Source organism: Typopeltis vanoorti, chromosome 6 (assembly GCF_054136105.1).
Source record: "Typopeltis vanoorti isolate ZY-2024b chromosome 6, IOZ_Tvanoo_1.0, whole genome shotgun sequence".
In the NCBI taxonomy this organism is placed as follows: domain Eukaryota; kingdom Metazoa; phylum Arthropoda; class Arachnida; order Uropygi; family Thelyphonidae; genus Typopeltis; species Typopeltis vanoorti.
The window spans coordinates 44,802,294-44,824,998 of NC_143554.1; the positions used below are offsets into that span (position 1 = coordinate 44,802,294).

The 22,705-nt window shown below is 35.1% G+C and overlaps 1 protein-coding gene across 2 annotated transcripts in view; it reads left to right on the forward strand.

The window, feature by feature from the left end:
* Ubr3 (Ubr3 ubiquitin ligase) overlaps positions 1 to 22,705 on the forward strand; it is a 542,232-nt gene that overhangs the window by 325,110 nt on the left and 194,417 nt on the right. For both annotated transcript variants that reach the window (XM_090394146.1, XM_090394147.1), the window contains exons 18-20: positions 2,181 to 2,418; positions 14,054 to 14,191; positions 19,461 to 20,151. In XM_090394146.1, coding sequence (XP_090250272.1) covers positions 2,181 to 2,418; positions 14,054 to 14,191; positions 19,461 to 20,151 — 1,067 coding nt within the window. The remainder of the gene's footprint in view (positions 1 to 2,180; positions 2,419 to 14,053; positions 14,192 to 19,460; positions 20,152 to 22,705) is intronic.

Below are 22,705 nucleotides of genomic sequence, written 5' to 3' on the forward strand. Positions count from 1 at the left end.
TGGTGTGAAAACATGAAAAGGGATATGGAAGAAGTTGGATTGGAAAGGAGGGATGCACAAGATAGAATTAAGTGGAAGAAAATTGTTCAAGAAGCAGTCCCCAAGACTGTCTGGAACTAAAATGCCAAAAAGAAGAAGAAACAGAAGTCATAAGGAAAAAAAGCTATCTTAAACCTGATGAAAATTATGAAAGATAGATGTGTGAGTAAGGCCATTAAAGTTAGAATTGTCAAATCAGTGGTAGTGGAAAGAAGTCAATGGGCGTCCCTATATGATGCTCCCAAATCAGCACAACTGTATCTGGGTGAAATGACTGCAAGAAGGGAGCAACTGATGAAATTTGAAAAAGGCATTGTGATAGGATGCCACATTGCAGGCCTATCTGTTTTACAAATTGTTGACAAATTAGATCATCCCAGGTCCACAGTCAGTGATACCATACTGAGATGGGAGTGCAGGGAGTCAACTACAAGTGCTACCTGCAGTGAATGAATTACCGAACGTGACCATGGAATGCTATGAAGGATAATATGTAAAAACTGCCACTCATCAGCCAGCACATTAAATAGGGGGTTCTCGGTGTCAACTAGAAGAACACAAATCTGCACAAAACATTCAAAACCGAGGCTCACAACATGGGTTTCCATGGTAGAACCACAATATGCAAGCCCCACATTATCCAAACCAACATGCAAACTTCATCTTCAGTGGTCCAAAGAGCATGAACAGTGTGACTTGGAGGCTTGGAAAGCTGTGTTATGGAGTGACAGATCATACAACACCCTCTATCGAACAGATCAACAGGTGTGTGGCAGATACCTGGTGAACTTCTCTTACCAGAGTGCACACCACAACTGTCTAGGACCTCATTACCTGTCTACAGGAAGAATGGTCCAAAATTCTAATTGATTGCTATCATACAGTTGTAGAAAGTATGCCCTGTAAGATTGCTGAAGTCATTAGAATGAAAGGGGGTCCTACATCTTATTAAGGTGGATGCCTATGGCTATTTGTTCCTTGCACTATATAGTGTCTCTTGACTTTTTTCCTTTTTGACGTCTTTTGTAGTGTGTCAGTCTTGGTTGTGGGTAAATGTTAGTCCACTTCTTAACACCTCCCTTTTATAAATCATCAATAACTTAAAATGCCAGATGTTAAGGCATATAAATCATAGTTTCAATTTACTCTTAACAGCAAACTTTGATTAAAATATATTCTACTGTGAAAGATAAATACCAGGTTTTAGCTTGTATACATTTTTTATTTTTATTATTATTATTTTTTTTTTATGATAGATGTATTTCTTCTACATTTATTACTGTCTATATGGCTACCGGCATCATTAAACATAATGATGCTGGTAGCCATATAGAGGCTTTAATTTTTTGTCAGTTTTTTTACTTATGCTTAACATAAGTAAAAAAAACTGACAAAAAATTAAATGTTTTCCAACAGCAATTAATATCTATAAGTTAAAAATACCAGAATAATAGTTTAATCACCATTAGGCATGTTACATGCAGTCTCTGCATTGTTGTGTAAATTCTGTAGTGATTGCTGGCATAGGAGAGGTCTTTAATATTACACATTAATTAATGATTTCCAGATGTCGTGAAGAATCATTCCTTGATTTTTATGTAGTATGCCTGTTGAGCAAAGGACCTCTGAGGACTCCTTGAACAACCTGTTGAAGTAATTCTCCATGCTTTAATATTACACATTAATTAATGATTTCCAGATGTCGTGAAGGATTATTCCTTGATTTCTATGTGGTGTACCTTTTGAGCAAAGGACCTTTGAGGACTCCTTGAACAACCTGTTGAAGTAATTTTACATGCTCTACTTTAGAAGAGAATTACTTCAAAAGCTTGTTGGAGTCCTCCAAGGTAATTTGTTCTCAAAAGGCACACTAAATTATAGAAATCAAGGGAAGATCCTTCATTTATGAGTTAATGATGGTATAAAAAAAAAAGTGAAATATAGCTCATTCAATTTATATTCTACATTGATTTTTATTCATAAAAAGTATGGTATATATAATGTTTTAGTATTGCTTCATTTCCATTCAGCACATACAGCATGAAATATTATTTCCTTTATTTAACAAGAAAATTTAATTATTCTAGACATTTAGGGCAAAAAAAAATCTAACAGTTTTGTAGAAATAATTGTTTCTTTAGGATAACAACTTGTCTGCCCAAGAAGTTCCTGATCTGAACTTTAGTAAGTGGTTCCCTGTAGACTGTATTCTTCAAAACATTGCAGTAACTGTAAAAAGTGTTGTACTTCAAGAAGATAAAAAACTTTCAGTTCGAGCGGTAGAAGAAATGGAAATTGATCTTGAAGAAGGAGATGAAGAAATGGATACTAGCTTAGAATGTGCTACATACCATGTTCAGAGTCCTGTAACAGAGGAAGGTACTGCTCTTCAGTTACTTAATTAAAGTTAAATAATTCAGTTTGAATTAACAGAAATGAAATAAAAATGACATTGTTGCTCAGACCTTAATTATCCTAATTTAATATTTTAAGTAATTCTTATTAAATGTGTAACTCCTTATAAGTCGCTTTGTGTGTTGTGGTGGTCAGGGGGAATGAACTGCACTTTGGAAGACTTGTTCTGACAAATAAATAAAGAAGTATACAGTAGTATAATAGAAAATGCATTATTTTCTTTTAACAGATGCTGTTTTATAATTATTTAATAATAGTTTAATTTGTGTTGAGTATGAGGTAATTTTGTGCTGCAGTGAGTTGTCTTATACTAATATGTGTTTATGTGGCAGCACACAATGATTTATGTTCTCTGTACTGTCCACTGAAACCAGGAGAAAAATTGATCATCATTCTTTGTGCGTTAGGCTGATTGGTCTGTCATAGCCAAGCACTCTGATAAGGCAATTAATCCACCTCTTTATGAGAAAAGTAATTCATTTCAGTTTAAGGGCCTGATAACGATTCTTTCATGTCTTGGGTGGAATTCAAACCCAGGTCTTTCCAACCAATGGACTTTGTCAAAATTTAGCCATGCAGGCTCTGAGAAAAATTGGTCTAAACAAAAATAAAAAAAACCTGATAATGAGAAAGGGGAGAAATAAAGCAATTCACAACAAAAAAGTAAATGAGTTATTGCGAGAATTTCTATGAATGGTATGGATAGTAAATTATTGCAGAAAGGTGATATGAAACCAGTAGAAAAAGAGGAGTAGTATCATCATCAAATTCCTGCCATGTACCCTCAAGAGGTGTACAGGATATGATAGAACTACATGAAAAAATTACATCATTACTAACTTCCTATCTACAATTTTCCTCCAAATCAGTCTGTTACTTGTCAAGACTCCAACATTATCAGATCTTATATTTCTGTTGTCTAAGGCACTTTGTACCGTATCAATCCACCCACCTATATCTTGGTCTTCCTCTGGGTCGTTTTCCTGCCAACCCGGCAGAGAACTTGTTTTGCTAATCATTTCTCTCCCATTCTATTTAAGTGACCATACCACCTGAGATTAGCTCTGCTAACGCATTCCTGGATGCTGACAATGTCAAGTTCTTTCCTAATATCCTCATTTTTAATATGATATTGCCATTGATGCCATCTGTTCACGCCTATAATCTTTCTCAGGACTCTCATATCTGCGGTCTCTAGTCTTTGGTCAAGTGTTTTACTTCTGACCCAGCTCTCAGATCCATAAGTTAAAACTGGTTTGAACACTGTCTTGTATACAGCTAATTTAGTGTTCTGACTAATTTCTCTCTTATTCCATATGAATTTATTCAATTGACTTCCTACCATACCAGCTTTGCTGATTCTGTTGTCTATTTCCATATTTAATTTACCATCTTCACTAAAAATCGTGCCTAAGTAGCTGAAATGCTTTACTTGTTCCACAGGTTCTCCATTCACAACACAGTTGACATTTTCAATGATTCTGCCTATTTTCATTGTCTTTGTCTTTTTATTGCTGACCTTCATACCATATCTATTACAACAGTTATTCAATTTAGTCAGGAACTCTTGCAAACTTGTAGTGGATTTATTTAGAAGTATAACATCGTCCGCATAAAGCAAAGAGCTGACATTAACATCTCCAATTCTGATATCATGTTTAATACCACTTTCCTTCATAATGTGATCCATATAGATAATGAATAACAGAGGGGATAATGTACATCCTTGTCTCACATCAGATTTAACATTAAACCATCTTCCTGTACTTCCTTCAATTCTAACTGCTGACTTACAACTCAAATAAAGACTAAGTATTGCTTGATATAATTCCCCATTGACACCATATAACTGCAGCGTATTGAATAGCTTCTCTCTTGGCACCTTGTCATATGCCTTTTCCAAATCGACAAAACTTAAATACAGATCTTTGTTATATTCCCATGCTTTCTCGACTATTTGTCATAAAGTGAAGATCTGATCCTGACAGCTTCTATTTGGCCTGAATCCAGCTTGTTCTTCACCAAGCTTTTCTTCACAATTCTTTTTAACCATTTCTCAAGTATGCTTGCATAGATCTTGCCAGGAACACTCAGTAGGGAAATACCTCTGTAATTCTGACATTCAGTTTTATTTCCCTTTTTATATATTGGTACTATGAGAGCTCTACTCCAATCATCGGGAATTCATCCCTCTGTCCAGGCTTTCTGAATTATGCAGTGCAGCCGCTGTAAGACTTTTATACCACCATACTTCAGCATTTCTGGACGAATATCATCTACTCCTGCTGCCTTTCCACATTTCAAGTCTTTGATGGCTTTTTCTACTTCAAGTATGGATATGTATTCCTGACTGCATGCCTGGTTAGTGTTTTTTTACCACTGTGCTGTCATCACTGCTTGTTTCATTTAGCAGTTTTTCAAAGTAATTACTCCATACTTCAAGGATATCTTTTTCTCCTGTTTTCATGTCACCTTTATCATCTCTAACTCCTTTTACAGCACTCTTTCCTCCATTCCTAAGCTTCTTCAACAACCTCCATAATATTTTGCCACCTTCTTGATATTTATTTTCTATATTCTTGCCAAAGTCCTCCCATGACTTTTGTTTAGCTAGTTTTACACAGTGTTTAGCATTCTTGCATTTGTCTCTATATTCTCTAAGAGCACAAGATGACTTAATTGACAGGAATTTTTGATATGCTTTCTTCTTTTCCTTCACTGCCTCTTTAACTTCCTGTGTCCACCAGGGAGTTCTGATTTTTTTATCCTTGCCGACAACCTCACCACATGCCTCTCTCACTGAATCAATCAGGGTTTTCTTCAAGCTTGCCACTGAATCTCCAAGGTTTGGTTACTGTTTTCAAACTCTTTCATTTTTTCTTCAATAATCTTTGTGTATTTTAGTCTACAGTTCACATCTAAGAGCTGCTCAACTTTTATTTGCTTTAAAATTTTCTTACATGTTATTCTTTTCAATATGAAATTCAATTTTATCCTGCTCAAGACTAAATAGTGATCACTTCCAATTTCAAATCATCTGTACACTCTGGTGTCCTGCACCAGGGAGAAAACATCACTATCAACAATAACATAGTCAATGAGACTTTTCTTATTCCTTGCCTCTTCTCTCCATGAAAATGTGAATTTGTGCAAATTTTTATGTTGGAACATGGTGTTAGTAATAACCAGTCCATGTCCTGAGCAGAAATCCAACAGATATTTGCCATTATTATTGGCTTTGCTCTTTTCTCCAAATTTTCCCAAAATATTTTTGTATGTCTCGCAATCATTTCCTACTCTGCTATTTAGATCCCCAACAAGGACCAACTTTTTATTTTTCATTGTGTCAGTTGCTTTTTCTAAAGCATCAAAAAATTCCTCCACTTCTACCTTAGTAGAACCTTCTGTGGGACCATAGGCATAAATAAGTCTCATTGTCCAGTTCCCCATTCTCATATTTGCCCACATTACTCTACTTGAGACTGACTGCCATTCAAGAAGATTAGCCTTGAATTTGGTGTTGAATACTATGGCTACTCCTTTTTTTCCTTGATTGTCTTTGCCTGAATATAACAATTTGCATTTATTGCTCAGAAAGATCTCACCAGTTTTGGTCTTTTTTGTTTCAGTCACCCCTATTATGTCGATCTGGTACTTATCTAATTCGTCAGCTAGCTCCATTTCTTTGCCATTCAGGCTTCTTATGTTGATAGTACCGATCTTTAACTCTGGTGATGTTGAGTTGGGGTTTGTTTTCAGATTTGTTCCAGTAGCTGACTTTTCGCTGTTCGCCCTGGTTCCCTGGCAAAAACAACCGGGGCCTTGTTTAACCGGGCGACGCCCCAGCCATCATGAAATTTTGTCATGTTGTGCCATCATTTTTTATTTTGGTTTAACCAATAAGAATACAATTTGGTCAGCTAAATCCCAAATTGCCAGCCCATCCTCGTTCGTTCAGTATCCAAGTAGATACCCGACATGGTGCACCACGAGAAGTTGAGGATTGGACATTAGGTCAGCAGCCCTGGTCAGTTCTCCGCATTCCTTTAAAGGCTATGTGGTGGTCTCCTCTCAGTTATACAGCTTTGACCCTTAAGCACCCCAGATGAGTAGATGAGTAGTATAGGTTAGAAATTTCAAGGCTTCAGTGAGTGCTTAGTAAGTAGAGGAAAGGTATCTCAAGGATTTAGGAGAATAAATAATAGAAGTTAATGGATGAACAAAACTTTTAAGAACCACATAAAAAGAAAATGTAATGGAACCGATATTGGAAGAAATGTGATGACAAGCAGGTGAACAGTATAAAGAAGGCCAGGAAATTAAGTCATGGGAAGATGTGAAATCAGACTGAAAAGAAGTTGCCTGAAAGCCAAAGGAGATATGTTTTACAGTTCTAAACAAGATCCATGAGTTTTCAGGAAGTCATTTGGAACTAGAAAACAAACTTGCATTGGATGAGTTAGAAGTATTAAAGAGCCTGCAACTGCCTGATGCAAACACAGCAGTGGGGTCACGATAGATATCAGCACAGGCACTAAAGGAATATGCAAGGAATTAGCACTCCCCAAACTTTGTAGGTTAACAGTAGATATTGTGTCAGCAATCTTCTCATGTTTACAGTAGAGTGAAAACAGAGTTGGATAAGAGAAAAAGGAATCATGATACTTCTTATAATTGTTGAGGTGATGGTTGTACTTTGCTGAGGTATTTGACAGAATTCTACATGGGAGGATGGATTTGCAAAATAGGTTAGTGACAGATGGAAGAGTGGCTGGCTGACAGGTATCACAGAGTGATATGTGGAGACGTTAAGGCCAAGCAAAGGATAATGGCTAGTGGGATACTACAGTGATCTTTGCATGAACCACTACTGTTTTTAAGCTGTATATTAATGACATCAAGGATGGTGTGAGGGAAATATCCAATTATAAGCTGATAATACAAAGCTGGGTTGAGTGATAAAATATATAGCTAATAAAACACTCTTGCATGCTGAGTTGAACAAACTGATTCTGTAGGTATATATTAATATGTGACAGTTTAATTTTGCTAAATGCATAGTTGTGCATTGTACAATGTTATCTTAATGAAAATTACTACAAGTGGTTGATAAAGCCAGAGATCTAGGGTGGACATTGGTTTAAAGTACACTTTAAACTTTAGAACATTAGTTTAAAGGACACTTTTCTAAGGTGGTGAAGTCATCACATCAGATAGCTAATTTGTAGTAATAAGGAAGTTATATCTCAATTTTAACAACAATTTGATAATACTACATCTTGACTACTGTTCTGAGACATGGTGTCCAAGATGAAGAAACAGAAAGATTCAGTGCTCTGAAATGCTGCATATGAGGACAGACTGAAAGAACGTGTCTTCTGAGTCTGAGAAATAGAAGAAGAGGAGATATCATAGAAACATACAAGTTTGTAAGGGAATCTTACAATATAGATATACAGTCAGCCCTCAATTTACGATAGGGTTAGTTCCAACAACCCCATCCGAAGTTAGAAATCAGTATGTGTGTGTTTCACTTTCATTATTAATTCAATAGTCTCTTTCTACTGTTTTTGAGGGGAGCTATGATTAGACATTGCATGACCCATGGGGACCTCTCCTCAGTGATTTCCTAACTCCCTGGAGGTGCAAGTCTAATAATAATTAGCTACTTTATATCATGCTAGAGTGTCTGCATGGAATTGTGGTAATCAAAAAAAAAAGTATTCTGTGAGCAATTTCTTTGATATTTTCTGAAAAATTTATAAGATATGTCCTTAACTTCAAAATCTATGTTGTCAAGGTGATATTTAAGCTCGTTGGCTCACACTCTCGGACAGTTGCTTTCAAGGCATGAAGCCTTTCCTCATATTAATGACTTCATGTATTTCAGAATTTTAATATATTTTCTTTCATATACGTATCTGCGTGTGCGTGCATTTTTTAGCTTTTCTTTTTACTTATTTGAAAATGTATTCATCACAACTTCAAATTTTAACCTAAATATACATAAATAAATAAATATCCTTGTCAGATTCCTGATATGTATCCTCAGGGGAAAGGAGGTATAGGATATTATGATAGTACTATATGAAAAAGTCACACCATTGCTAACTTCTGATCAACAATTTTCTTCCAAATTAATATGTTATCTGTCAAGACTCCAACATTATCACATCTTATATTTCTGTTTTCTAAGGCATTTTTTACTGTATCAATCCACCTACATCTTGGTCTTTCTGTGTCTTTTTCCTGTCAACCTGGCAAAGAACACTTGGTTTGCTAATTTTTCCTCTCTCATTCTGTTTAAGTGATTATGCCATCTGAGATTAGCCCTACTAACACATTTCTGAATGCTAACGATGGCGAGTTCTTTCCTAATAATCTCATTTTTTAATGAAATACTGCCAAAGATACTCCTGTATTCTCTCTCAGAAACTCTCATATCTGTGATCTCCAGTCTTCAATCAAATCTCTATTTGATAATAGAAATTTTTATTTCTAACCCAGATCCATAAGTTAAAACTGGTTTGAACACTTTCTTATATACAGCTAATTTAGTGTTTTAACTAATTTCTTTAATTAGTGTTTTAACTAATAAATATAAATTTATTCAGCTGACTTCCTACCATACCAGCTTTACCAATTTTGTTGTCTATTTCCATATTTAATTTACCATCTTCACTAAAAATTGTGCCTAAACTGAAATGTTATATTTGTTCTGTAGGTTCACTATTCAGAATACAGTTGATATTTTGAATGTTTTTTTCTTGTTTTCATTGTCTTTGTCTCTTTTTTTTTGCTGATTTTCATACCAAATTTATTACAACAGTAATCTGGTTTAGTCAGAGAATCTTGCTTCCTGAATTTATGCACTGAATTTATTTTTAAGTATAACATCTGCACATGCCTGTGTAGCTCAGTTGGGATGGATACGCCACTTGTTAAGTATATAAGAGTGGCTGCTGGACAGAATAGATATCAAAAAGTTGAATATGAGAGGCAGAATCGAGACAAAAACAGGTGACTAGCGGTACTGCAAAGTTCAGTGCTGGGACCATTACTTTAATTTGTACATAAATGATATAGGAAATAACATGAAAGGAAATATTCAATTGTTTGCGAAATTAGGTAGAGTAATAGTTAATCAAAGCGATGTGCAGAGCTTGCAGGACAATTTAAAGAGTCTGTCAGTGTGAGCAAAAGATAATGGGTGTCAGTTTAATGTCGAGAAATGTAATGTTATGCATTTTGGGATAAACGTATTACAAGCATATTACAGGGGTCTTTAATGCATGGCCCTTTTTGCCATAGCCCACAGGCCATTTTGAAAAAAATAACTATTTAACATTAAAACATGATTAAATAAAAAATGATTTCAATGAAGCCCACAGACCACTAAGCTATACTGCAGTATTTAGAATTGTGAGATGCTTTCCAGATTCACAAGGAATGCTGTGAATTTGATACTTTACATAAAATCCTATAAAAATAAATATTAAATAGATATGCTTCTTCAGCCATCTACCAGCACCAAGTGGTACTTAAGTACTAGTACTAATGTCACAGGTAGGTGGCTGAGGCAGTAGTTCGTTCTAGTGTGCTATCTAGTGCCTTCCAGATACATCTCGAAGGTTCTCGATACTTCGTTATTTTCATATAAATAAAAGAGGATCTCATCCACAGTCAGTCGTGACCAGTGTGATATTCCTGTATAAGCACACGCAGGTTCGTCGTGTCAGCCATAGCCTATTGTGGTTTTATATTGCCAGACTTTTTTCATTAGTGTGAGACATATTCAGTGGATAATAATAACTGATACAAGGCCATTTGGATCATTTTTTGGGTTCACCTTCCATCACTATGACATCTACGAGTAAAAAGCTTAAATCAAGCGATTCTTGTCAGGTTTTTAATGAAAAGTGGACCAAGTTGTACGTTTTTGTGTCGATCGACGATAAGCCAGTGTGTTTAATTTGTCTTGAATCAGTGTCAAAAGAATGCAATATAAATCGACACTATGAGACAAAGCATGCGTCCAATTTCGATCGCCTTCAATGGCTTCTTCCTGTGGCCAAAGTGAACTCTCTCCAAATTGATTTAAAATGCTGTCAGGGTACGTTTAAAAGGCAGAGGGAAGAGAGCGAAGCATTCATCAAAGTAAGTTATGTAATAGCTGAAAAAATTGCTAAAAAATCAAGCGCCTTCTTGGATGGAGAGTTTGTGAAAGAGTGTCTCATCGCTGCTGGAGAAATTCTGTGCCCAAATAATAACGAAGTGCTTAAAAACAGAGTTTGTCTGGGGTAACTGTAGCACATGTCGAAAAACTTGCCAATGACATTGAAGGAACTTTAAAAAAAAACGGTCGTCCAAATTTACGTCATATTCATTTGCTTTAGATGAGAGCACAGATGTGAAGGATATGGCACAACTGACTATGTTTGTCCAGAGCATTGATCAGCAATTCACTGTGACAGAAGAACTGCTAGCGCTCGTACCTATGAAGGGAATGATGAAGAAAGGCACTGATATTCTTGAAGCCGCCAAGAAAATGCTCCAGCGTTTCAGCCTCGACTTAACCAACCTCATTACCTCATCAGTTACCACACCATCAGGATGTTGTAACTGATGGTGCCCCTGCTATGGTTGGGAAGCATGAAGAGTTTGTTGCACTGCTACGGAAAGAACCGGAACTAGAAGGAAAAGATTTCATCCATTACCACTGTTTAATCCACCAGGAGAATTTGTGCTCGAAAACTATTGGATTTGAGAATGTCATGAACTTTATTATGACGTTCATGACATATGAATTGACAATGATTGAATCATCGTCTATTTCAAGATTTTCTGACCCAAGCGTGTGAAGCGGATCACGGCGATGTGGTTTATTATAGTGATATGTGTTGATTGAGCAGAAGGAAAGTTCTTAAAAGAGTCTTTGACTTAAAGAGCGAAATACGGCAGTTCATGCAAACCAAGGGGAAGCCGATTGTGGAATTCAATGATCCGAAGTGGATGATTGACTGCCGACATCTCTTTGCATCTCTTTGAATGACCTAAATACGCAGCTACAATCCAAAGATCAACTGGTGCATACTTTGTTTGATCACATCAAAGCTTTTGTTGCCTCCCAAGCTCAAACTTTGGGAGGCACAACTCGCAAGAAAAGACTTAACTCACTTTCAGCTTCTTGTTGAGGCCAACTGTTTGCCTCTTGATGAATACTCTAAAAAATTAGCCGCGTTGCGAAGTGAGTTTGAAGAGAGCAAGATTTAGTGATTTTCATAACCAACAGTCTTCTTTAGATTTATTTTCAATGCCATTTAGTGTCAGTGCTGCCGAAATGCCATGCTCAGTATAAATGGAGCTGATTGAACTCCAAAACAACTCTTCTTTGAGAGAGAGAGTTGTTTACTTACTCACTACATATTTCTCTGGCTGAATCGATCAATGTTTTCTTCAATTTGCCAATCTCCAAGGTTTGGTTCTTGTGTTCCACTTAGACTGGGCAGCAAAACAGCTGTAATTTTGTATTCCTCCTTTAAAAAAATTTTTATGAGCACACCTCTTCTAATAATAAGAGAATTCATTGATAACATGGAATCATTAACTTACAGCTTAGAAGGAAAACACTGTATGCAGTGTTCTCCCTCTAAACTGCACACAATCTTTTCTTCAATTTGCCAATCTTCAAGGTTTGGTTCTTGTGTTCCACTTAGACTGGGCAGCAAAACAACTGTAATTTTGTATTCCTCCTTTAAAAAAAAATGTGAGCACACCTCTTCTAATAATAAGAGAATTCATTGATAACATGGAATCATTAACTTACATACACAGCTTAGAAGGAAAACACTGCATGCAGTGTTCTCCCTCTAAACTTCACACATGCAAGGCTGTGCAGCCGCTGTCACATACCTGTACACAAGACTCATTCTTCCTCTTACTGTCAAAGGCAATGCAATGAAGTGTGTTTTTTGTTATTGTGGTATTAATGCTGCAGTAGTGTGTGATTTTTAAAAGTCTTAAATTTTACCCTAAGTGTGTGGTACGATATGCATGTGTTATGTACAGTTATATTTTTCAGTTGAATAAAAATATGTAACTTCTCATTTTTTTTATTATGATTTTGGCTTATAAATGTAAAATATGTTATACACTTTTTTGAATATCACTGTCCTCACCCTGCCCCAGTCCATGGTTGCCTAGACTGTCCCACTTGCTGCTCAGAAGCCATATTCATTTTCTTCCTTGACTCAGAGGAAATGTCAATTTTATGAGCTAGTGAATGCCGATATCAAATTGATAGTTTCTTCTTATCATCCTTTCTTCCTTTGCCAAATCAGCCACTGAAGTCATTAAACATTATAGGTATTATGTATAAAAAGTAAGTTGATATAATAACACAGGAATAATAAATAAGGATTACTTATGCAAAAATAACATTTTTTATTTATAAAATTTTTTATCTAGTGTGTTGTGGGTATGGTGATTATACTTTTGAGGAGAAAATAAAGAACAAATTTGAGTTGCTTTTTTTTTTGTATAAAATAACTAAAAAAGTTATTTTATACAAAAAAACTGAAATATACAAAATAACTGAATAAGTTATTTTATACAAAATATTTTTTTACATTTGATATCACAATCCATTAAGAACTTAACCAAATCCTAAATGTACTTTGCAAACATGATAATTGGATAGGCATTTTTGAGGTTATCTCAAATATATGGCTAATGCTATTTCATGAAGTAAACAGAGGTCTGAGAAAAGAGTGACATCAGCAACAGGCTAACATTTATACAGCAAACATCATAGATAGACTATTGATAAAACATCTGGCATAGATTTCTAAATGACAAAAATAAATAAATAAAGGACAAAAGTAGGTTTTAGAAGGGGAAGAACAATCTAAAAGCATAAGTAAAAAAAGGTCTCATTAAAATAAATGAGACAATTTTGGTATGATTTGATAGGTGAAGTAATAGCATAAGCATCTATAATAGAAAGAATAACAATCCAGATATGCATTGTTAATCCTTTTTCGCTGAGCCTTGTTAGTGCTCTAGTAATTAGACCTTACAGCTGAACTAAACACATTGGCTTCATACCTGCATTATTAATCCTTCTATCATTGTATGTTTGTGCTATTATTTTATTTTTCCACTGTTACTGAATTATATGATATATGTTATATTGCCCAAAACTGTCAATGAAAAAAAAGTTTCTTTGTACATTAGTAATCCATATTTATTATTCTTGTATACTGATAACATTAATCTCATAAACAAGCATGTCATGCTGCTGTATATACTTCAAAGGCTGCATGCAACTATAAAAAAAAAATTCTTTGGATAACAAAAAGCTGTAAAAGTTAAACATTTCAACATAATGCTGATAACAAGAACCAAAATGTATCAATTTTGTTTAAAATGTTTATGGAAGAGTGAGGAGGAAAGGCAAAATAGTAATTGAAAAATTGAGTTCAGCTTCCTGAAGTTCTCTTAAATAACAGATAAATGGGCTTCTGTAGCTTTACAAGTTATGCTTTCTGCAAGTCTTAGACTAAATGTAATTTCTAGTTTTATTTCTTTTTTTATTTAGAGGGTCTCCATTCAAATATTCAACATCCTTCTCTTCCTTCAGTGAGCATTCCATTAGCATTACCACCATCATCATCATCAGTTCCTACAACCTCTTCATTAGAAAGCTCACAACTTGTGCCACTAGTTCCTTTCTATGGTAAGTTCTTGCAACCAATGTGTTGCCTTGCTTGTTTAAGAAATATGGATATCTTATTCTTCTTCATTAAATGTTGAATAAAATTGTCAAGGTGAAACTTTTTTTCATCACTTCTAAATAGCACTTTGGGTCTTCACCTGATACTGAATTTTAGAGCTACATAATTTTTGACATGCACTACTAAAACTATTACTGGTTATTATCTGGCTTTGAAGAAGAACCGACTTAGAACAGTTAACATTAACAAACCCTTAAGAGTGTGTGTGTGAGTGAGGGTGGGGGTGGGGGGCATGCAATTCTCCTTTCATATTGTCTTATCAATCTGGTATACTCTAAAGTAACTCAAAAAATGGTAATATAAGCTATCATAATGCTCTCCCTTTAACAGACTTTGCTTTCTTAGTGCAAACATTAGTTTCCATTGCATGATTAAGAAATCTGTATGCATTATCCCTATCCTTCTTTACTAAACACAGTCAATCGTTTATTTGACATACCTTTCAATCCAGAGTGGATGCCCTCCCCACACACTTATCAGCTGAATAGTTTGCAAGCATTTCAGTCTGTATCTGAAGTTCAAACAGTTTGTATTCAACATTTTAAATTTGAATAAAACTGCACCTGTATTCTCTTAATTCTTCATCATATTCCTATTATGTACCCTCACAAGGTGTAGCAGTATGTATGTACTGATTAATTTTCAAGATTAATCTATTAATTATCAGGTCTCCAAAATGGTCATGCATAATATTTTTATTGTTCTTAGGCATAACTAATAGTATCAATCTGGTTATGGTCATTCTCTGGGTCCTTTTTTCTGTCATCCAGATATCAAAAACTTTTCTTGCTAATCTTTCCTGTCCAGTTCTCTTTAAGTGACCATATTAAATTAGCTCTACTCACATGTTTTTGAATACTAACAGTGTCAAGTTATTTTCTGTTTTCATTTTTAATATGATTCTGCATTAATGCCATCTGCTCGCTTAATTTTTCTCATGTCTGCAATCTTTAGTCTTTGATTAACTGTTTTATTTCTAACCCAGCTCTCAAATCCATGAGTAAAAATTGATTTAAACACTATTTTATATGCTATGAGTGTTTTGAGCTAATTTCTCCTGTTCTAACAAATTTCTTCAGCTTGCTCATAACTGACCACATTTGTTTATTCTGTTATCCATTTGCAGATTTAATTTGAATCTTAACTAAGAATTGTTCCTAAATAGCAGAAGTATTTTACTTGTTCTATAGGTCAGTTGTGAATGCAACTGACCTATAGAACAAGTGTTTAGTGTTTAGACTTGTACGTTGATTGTTACTCATAATGGAATTTTAGGAATGAGATGAAACATAGATGATATAATTAAGCTTACCTATTTAGTTATTATTTCCTATATCTCACCAAAGTCAAATTGGCATCATCAATGAACAGTACACAAGTAAAAATACATGCTCGGGCACTACATGAGAAACTGATGCTAAGAAACCAGGCAAGTCCTCAACTGCACCATGTAGTGGATTTGATTGGGCTTGCCTGGCATCTGGGCTGATGGTTTGAGATTAAGCATTTCCCAGACTTAATGCGATTATGCCCAGTTGCTGAAGGCATTGATTCACTCACCTATAAATTTTACAAATTGCTTTTTAGGAATACTGATAATACCTCTTCACATGTAAAAAAACTCTACCATGTTCAGTTTTCACGCTTCCTTATTGTTTACTAATGTCCTGCTGAAAGACATGTTTGACTTTCACTTGAAAAAAAGGATCCAAGAACATCAATCCTCCATTCTTCACAATAAACCTGAAAAGTCTGGATTGGCTCAGCATGGGATTGAAACTGACCACAACATCCTTTGGTCCAGGACTCGCCTCTTACATAGATCCCGTTATAGGTTTGAACGTTTGTTCAAGGAAAGCATGGAGGCCTTGTTCCATCGTCCCAACCTGAATCGTAATGACTGTATATCTATATCAAAAAATCTGGGAAAGTCTAATCAAGATTACTCATTAATTTTTTATTTTATTTATTTATTTTTTTAATCATGTCTCTACTTCAAAATATTCCATTTTATACTTAGTGATATAACATCCCATGGCTTGTTCTATTTTAAACGATCTATTGTTAATATTCTAGTTTCTATTTTTTATAACTGTTCTTGTAATACCACTGAGGATGGTCTGCTACTTCCAGACCGAAATATCTGGTTAATTAAATATCTTTCTTGTGTTTACATGCATTTATCATTCTGCCTTTATATTCGATGGCTACAGTCCCCAGCAGATTAAAAAAAAAAAAAATTGACATCTCATATCTACACATTCTCTTCATTCCCAACCCACACATATTCTCTCCAAAATGGACTACGCTAAAACTGTCACCATCCCATATATTAATGGCAGGTCTGAGAAGTTAGCAGCATCCTAAAGAAATACATGTACATTATAGTCAATGCCTTCAGTCTACGCAAAAAATTGGCATTGTGCTTTGGATACTTGTAAAATCTTTTAGAAGAAGGCCACCTTTACTTCACAGCAACATATACAAATGTGAAAGATCTTCCTCTACTCTAACAAACAATCCTGAAATGAATAATTTTGAATGCATAAAACTGTCTCAATTCTGGGAAATGCTTATTCTCAGACCATCAGCCCAACTGACAAGAGTGCCCAGTCAAACTCATTACATAGTTGAATTTAGGACTTGCCTTGTTTATGTGGAATAGATAGGGTCCTCACCACATGTTGTTATACCCATAACAACATGTGGTCAGCCCCCCTGGATATGAGGTGGCACATGAATAGGATGGGATATAATTGCTGTGTGCATGTACTCCTTACTGTTTATTGTGTCCTGATTTTTTCCCACTTGTTTAGACTATAATAAATTTAGTTTAATCCTTTATCCAAGTGTAAGCAAACAAAGTTTGTGCCTGAAGTATCTTCAGGGCTGAGGCAACTCATGGTAAAGGTGGACCAAGCTCTCATCACTCCTTATCTTAGTATTTCCCATAATGCAAAGCACATCTCCTTGCAGACATGTATAATGCTATGCATTAAGGGAAGGGCCACTACCCAGACCAGTTTCGACACCTTTATTGAGGTCTCGTCAGTGGGAGCCAGACCTAGAGGTGGTGATACCAAGGTGGAAGCAATGGAGAAGTCATATTTACCTATACAAGTTGCCAAAAGGTGTCTCGGAAAAAAAACTTCCAACATCTTTCTCTAAATCCAGAATAATTTAATAATAAGGTGAGACACCTTTTGGCAACTCGTATAGGTAAATATGACTTCTCCATTGCTTCCACCTTGGTATCACCACCTCTGGGTCTGGCTCCCACTGACAAGACCTCAATAAAGGTCGAAACCGGTCTGGGTAGTGATCCTTCCCTTAATGCATAACATTATACATGTCCCCAAGGAGATGTGCTTTGCATTATGGGAGATACTAAGACAAGGAGTGATGAGAGCATGGTCCACCTTTACCAGGAGTTGCCTCAGTCCTGAAGATACTTCAGACACAAACTTTGTTTGCTTACACTTGGATAAAGGATTAAACTAAATTTATTATATGAAATAATGTTCTTGTCTTACATCTGATTTTTCATCAAATTCCAGTATCATCATTTCTAACTTTGTAATATAGTATATAGCTTACAATATAGCTTTGTAAGCTATATACTTACATGCATATTCTCATGTAGGATTTTGAAGAGCATTTCTTATATTTCCTTGATTTCTCAATTAATGGTTTAAAATAAAAATCTTATCTTGACAACCTGTACTTTACCTGTACACCCCTAGCTTGTTCCTACCTAAGTTTCTCTTCCACGACTATTCTTCTTAACCTGTTCTCATGCTTGTGTAAATCTTACCTGGGACACTCAGCATGGAAATTCCTCCATAATGCTCATGTTGTGTTTCATTTATTCTCATGTTTTATTTCTCTTTTTATAGATGGATGCTATGAGAGTCATACATCCAGCATTTAACTTTCGCATAAAGCAGTTAGCATACTTACTCTCTGGCCAACAGATTATGGTGAATCTTGCTTTCGGCATCCTATCCTATTCCCTCAGTCATACGGCTGGTGGGGGTAGCTATATGCTACCATTCTAGGGAAATGCATACGAGCAAGATGGTTTCCCATTGCATACCTTGCTGTAGTGTATTTTATGACTGTAGCTGTGTGTTCAGGGAACCGGTTTGCCTGTTTTCAGGGATGAAAAACCCGAGTTACCAGGAGAAAAAAACCCTTCACTTCTGTATGAGACTGGTTAACTCACCATTAGTCAAAAAAGACCAGATAAAGGTTCCTTACATCACTGACGGGAATTGAACCCAGGTCTTTCTGACCGAAGGGTTTCATCTATACTGACTGCGCTATGGAGGCTCCACCTTCGGCATGGATGTTTGTAAATGTCTTTATATGGGAAATTAATTTAATTTCCTTAAGTAGCTTGAAAGTGCCATGTTTGGTATTTAGAGTAAAGTTTCTGGATTATGTCAAAATAAATAAAAAAATACAAACACATAAAGAAAATAAAAATTCAAAAAAATCCTTTAGTGCATCCACAGTATTAATGCAACATAGGTTTACAACTTTTTCTAGTTGGCATTACGCATATTAAAAACACTGTAAAATTTCTGTAATTCCTTACTTGGGCATTTCTGGCATATAATTCATGATGGTACATTTCAGGAATTTGATAATTGAATATCACTACTCTGGCTGCCTTTTCATCTTTCAGGTTTTAGATGTACTTTTTTTTACCTCAAGTGCTAATATGTATACTCCTGATTGCATTTTCTTGAATATTTTCTACCACTGTTCTGTCTGCTGGATAAAGGATTAAAACAATAATATAATTTCTTTCTAGTATAATTTATTTACTCAACCAAAACTGTGTGTGTGTGAGATTATAATTTATTATATGTGTAATATCAAGCTCTTTTTTCTCCTGCAGCAGTAGCTAATGTTGTACCTAAACAGCTTTGATTTTAATTAAGAGGGAGATGTTAAATCCTGTTTTATTTTATTATAGCCTTTCGGCTTATTATCTTTGTAGCTTTGATTTTATTTTCTTCTATTTAACTAGCTATGTCATAATTCATAAATTATCATATTTTTGAAGTGTCTGTATAAATAAGTATCTAATAATACTTATTCTTTTTTACATATCATTTTGAAATTTCTTTTATTCTGATTGTTTTAATTTAGATGTTTTTTTTTTGTTGTTCTCATATCATATATTTATTCTTTGTATTTCAGAAATAGTCATGGGGCATGAAATGGCAGTGTATCAACCTAGTGTGCAGGAAGCACTTCCATCAGCATCAGGAGGAACAGAAGAAGGTGATAACTCGGTAGCTCCTTTACCATTACCACTTTCTAATGGACAGAGTAGTTCACAGGTGGCACTTCCAGCAATAACGAGTTCTCATTCTCAGCAGGCTGAGTCATCATTGAACTCAGAAGAAAACATGGCCATTGTCCCTTCGTTTGCAGGACATTTGGGATTGAGAAAAGTAAGATCTAGATGTTCCCGTCCACGGTTGCTTCCTGGAGCACTTAGTGTATTTAATTCTTCAGGATTCTGTGCTGCAGAGGGTTGCCGACTACCACATATTCCATGCAGTGAACCATTAAAAGCTTTACCATTTTCTGGGAGGACTAAAGTAGAAATAAATGAAAGTCTTTTATCTCTCTTATTACGACTACATTCAAAATTTTCTGGAAAACCAGACTCTTACAAATTTACTGGTACTAATTGTAATGTTAATGAAATATTGAATGAATCTCGAATAGGTGATGGGGAGTTTTTCATTAATAATCTTTTAAATAGAATAGTAAAAATAAATGGTACCAAAGAAGTGAAAGAAGCACAACAGAGGTTATGGCCAAAAAAAGAAGATGAAGCTGCTGTAAAAGCACACAAAGAAGCAATGGATAAAGAAGAGAGGTAATTTGTGATTTTATTTAAATAATAAAGTTAACATATGCTCTCACTCTAATATCACTATTATAACAAACTCTATTCTATATTTGAAAAGTTCTGGCTGAAATCTCACTGGTTTTTTTTTTTTTTTTTTTTTTTTAAGGAAATTTACTGTAGAGAACTCTCCATTATTACAAACTATTCCTATGGTCCCTACAATTCACTCTAGTGAAGGGTGATTATAGTTCAGTATTTGCAGAGATAGCATTTAATCCATGTAGTTTAATCTCGTTAGCCACAGGGCTTGTGAAAAAAGAACTAGGAGATTGTGCTACTTACAAGAAGAAGCATCTTGTTATTACAAGAACATATATGTAGTTATTAGAAATACATTAGCATTGGAGGTAATTTCAAAGGCAAATCCATTCTAGATCTAGTGTTGCGAATTAAGAAATACATTTTTGCCTTAAGTTTCATCATTAAAAGATGAAAGTCAACAGATATAGCAGTGATGTAAATTTATTCATCATTGTAATTTTAACTCTAGCAGTGACTCAGGATGTTGACTAACAGATATTACTTTGATTAAAAACATCAGTTTTCATTCCTGTTATTATTAGATAATGTTACTGGACATGAAGATTTTCATTATAATATTGTGCTGTTAGGATTTTCTACCACTAATGCATAATCACTATAGACTAAGAAGTTATATAAGAGCATGGTTCAAAAGATTTTGAATTTTAGCATGCTTAATGTCAAAACTGCAGTAGCAAAAGATTATTCCGCAAAATGTGTCTCTTGCCTAGCATGTGGTCTGTGTATGGACTGTACACTAGATGAAGAGGAAGCTTTTTTTTTTATCCTTGATTTTTTTTATGGCTCTGAACGTGTGTGGTTTAGTGTTGGAAAGGTCCACATTTACTTAACTAGAACTGGCAGTGCTCACTCCCTTGGTTGAGAATAGAGGTCAGCATTGATGATACACTTCTGAAATTAATTGGAAAGCAGACCATATCTTCAGAATTTCACCAAATGCACAGTAACTTTGTTCTCAAACTGGAATCGTATCAGAACTATGAGTTGCTTTATTCATATTGATCTATTGATTTTACGTGTTTTTAGGTAGTTGGATTATTAAAGTAGGCATTTTCATGTCTACTTTAATAATCCAACAATTGTAAGTAACAATTCATTTAAAGAAGTATTCACTCTAAGGATTAATATGCAATTCTCTACATCATGATTTTCTACTTGGTTTTGTACCTGTATGTTTGAAATGTTGCTTCAGTTGATCTTGCCAAAGTAGTGAAATGGTGTGCTACATTGTTTCCCTTCAAAGTAATGAGTTTGGCTTACAGTCACTCGTGGGTGGATTGGCTTAATCAGTTTGATACAGTATTTAAAATCGATGAAGAGCAGCCATCTGGAATAAAGATGGCTGCTCTTCATCGATGTTGGTCTTGAACAACAGTACTATCAGCCTTGAACTCTTTTTGTAGTGAAATGCATTGCTCTTCTTCACAGCATCCTGTCCTTTCACCATGCATGACTGCTTGGTGAAAGGACAGGATGTTATACCCAAGTACATCTTATATATCATTGTATATCTTATATCATGGTGCTTGTAAGGGAAGTGTACTCTGCTCAGGAGTACATATCCACCTCTCGTTAGGTTATTTTGACTGAGTATTTCACTGTTCTGATCATACTAATTTGCTGGCCTGGTTGGTCGAGTGGTTAGCATATCCACTCTCCGGCCAAGCGACTGCAGGTTTGAATCCCACCAAGAGCAAGGATGTTTGTGATTGTCCTACTAACTATGTACAATATGTGCTGCTGTAACCTGTGTCCTGGTGCAGTCTGACCTTTGATGTACTTACACCATAAAAATTAAATTAAAAAAAAATCATACTAATTCATGTTTGAATAGTATATTTTCTATAAGTGAAATCCTGAACAATGCCAAATGGAAGATTTCTCAATCTGCACATCTCAGTTTCTTGTGGCTGTGTTGAAATTCTTTATTGTTCTGGTATAAAGACCATAATTCTGAGCTGGGGGAAAAAAACACTTCTGCATTGATAGTATGAACTTTTTCTTGACCACTAGTATTAATAAATTAAAGACTTAATTCTGTAGATTCTGTAAAACTAGTTTCCTAGTTTTTGTTACTTTCTATTGCTTACCAGTGTATCCACGTCAGATATTAAACTATTATTTACTTGACTAACATACAGAATTAAGTCTTTAATTTATTACTACTGTCGTGACGACTCCTTTCTGTCGTGTTCTAAATCTATCTAGTTTCAAGTCACTTTTATGAATAATACAACTAATTACGAAATGATCACCGATCCAAAAGTAGGGAAATTTATATTTATACTGCGCCACCCTATTCTTAGATTAGTCTATATAAATAGTAGGATCAGTTCTAAATTAAGTTAACAGTCATCTCATTAGGCCGAATCATCTATTATCAATTTTACTTGGGGTTCCCGCAAGATTCGAATGTTTATGAACGGTGCAATAATAAGGAATTCAGGCAAACACAATATTTAGATCAACAAAATAAAAC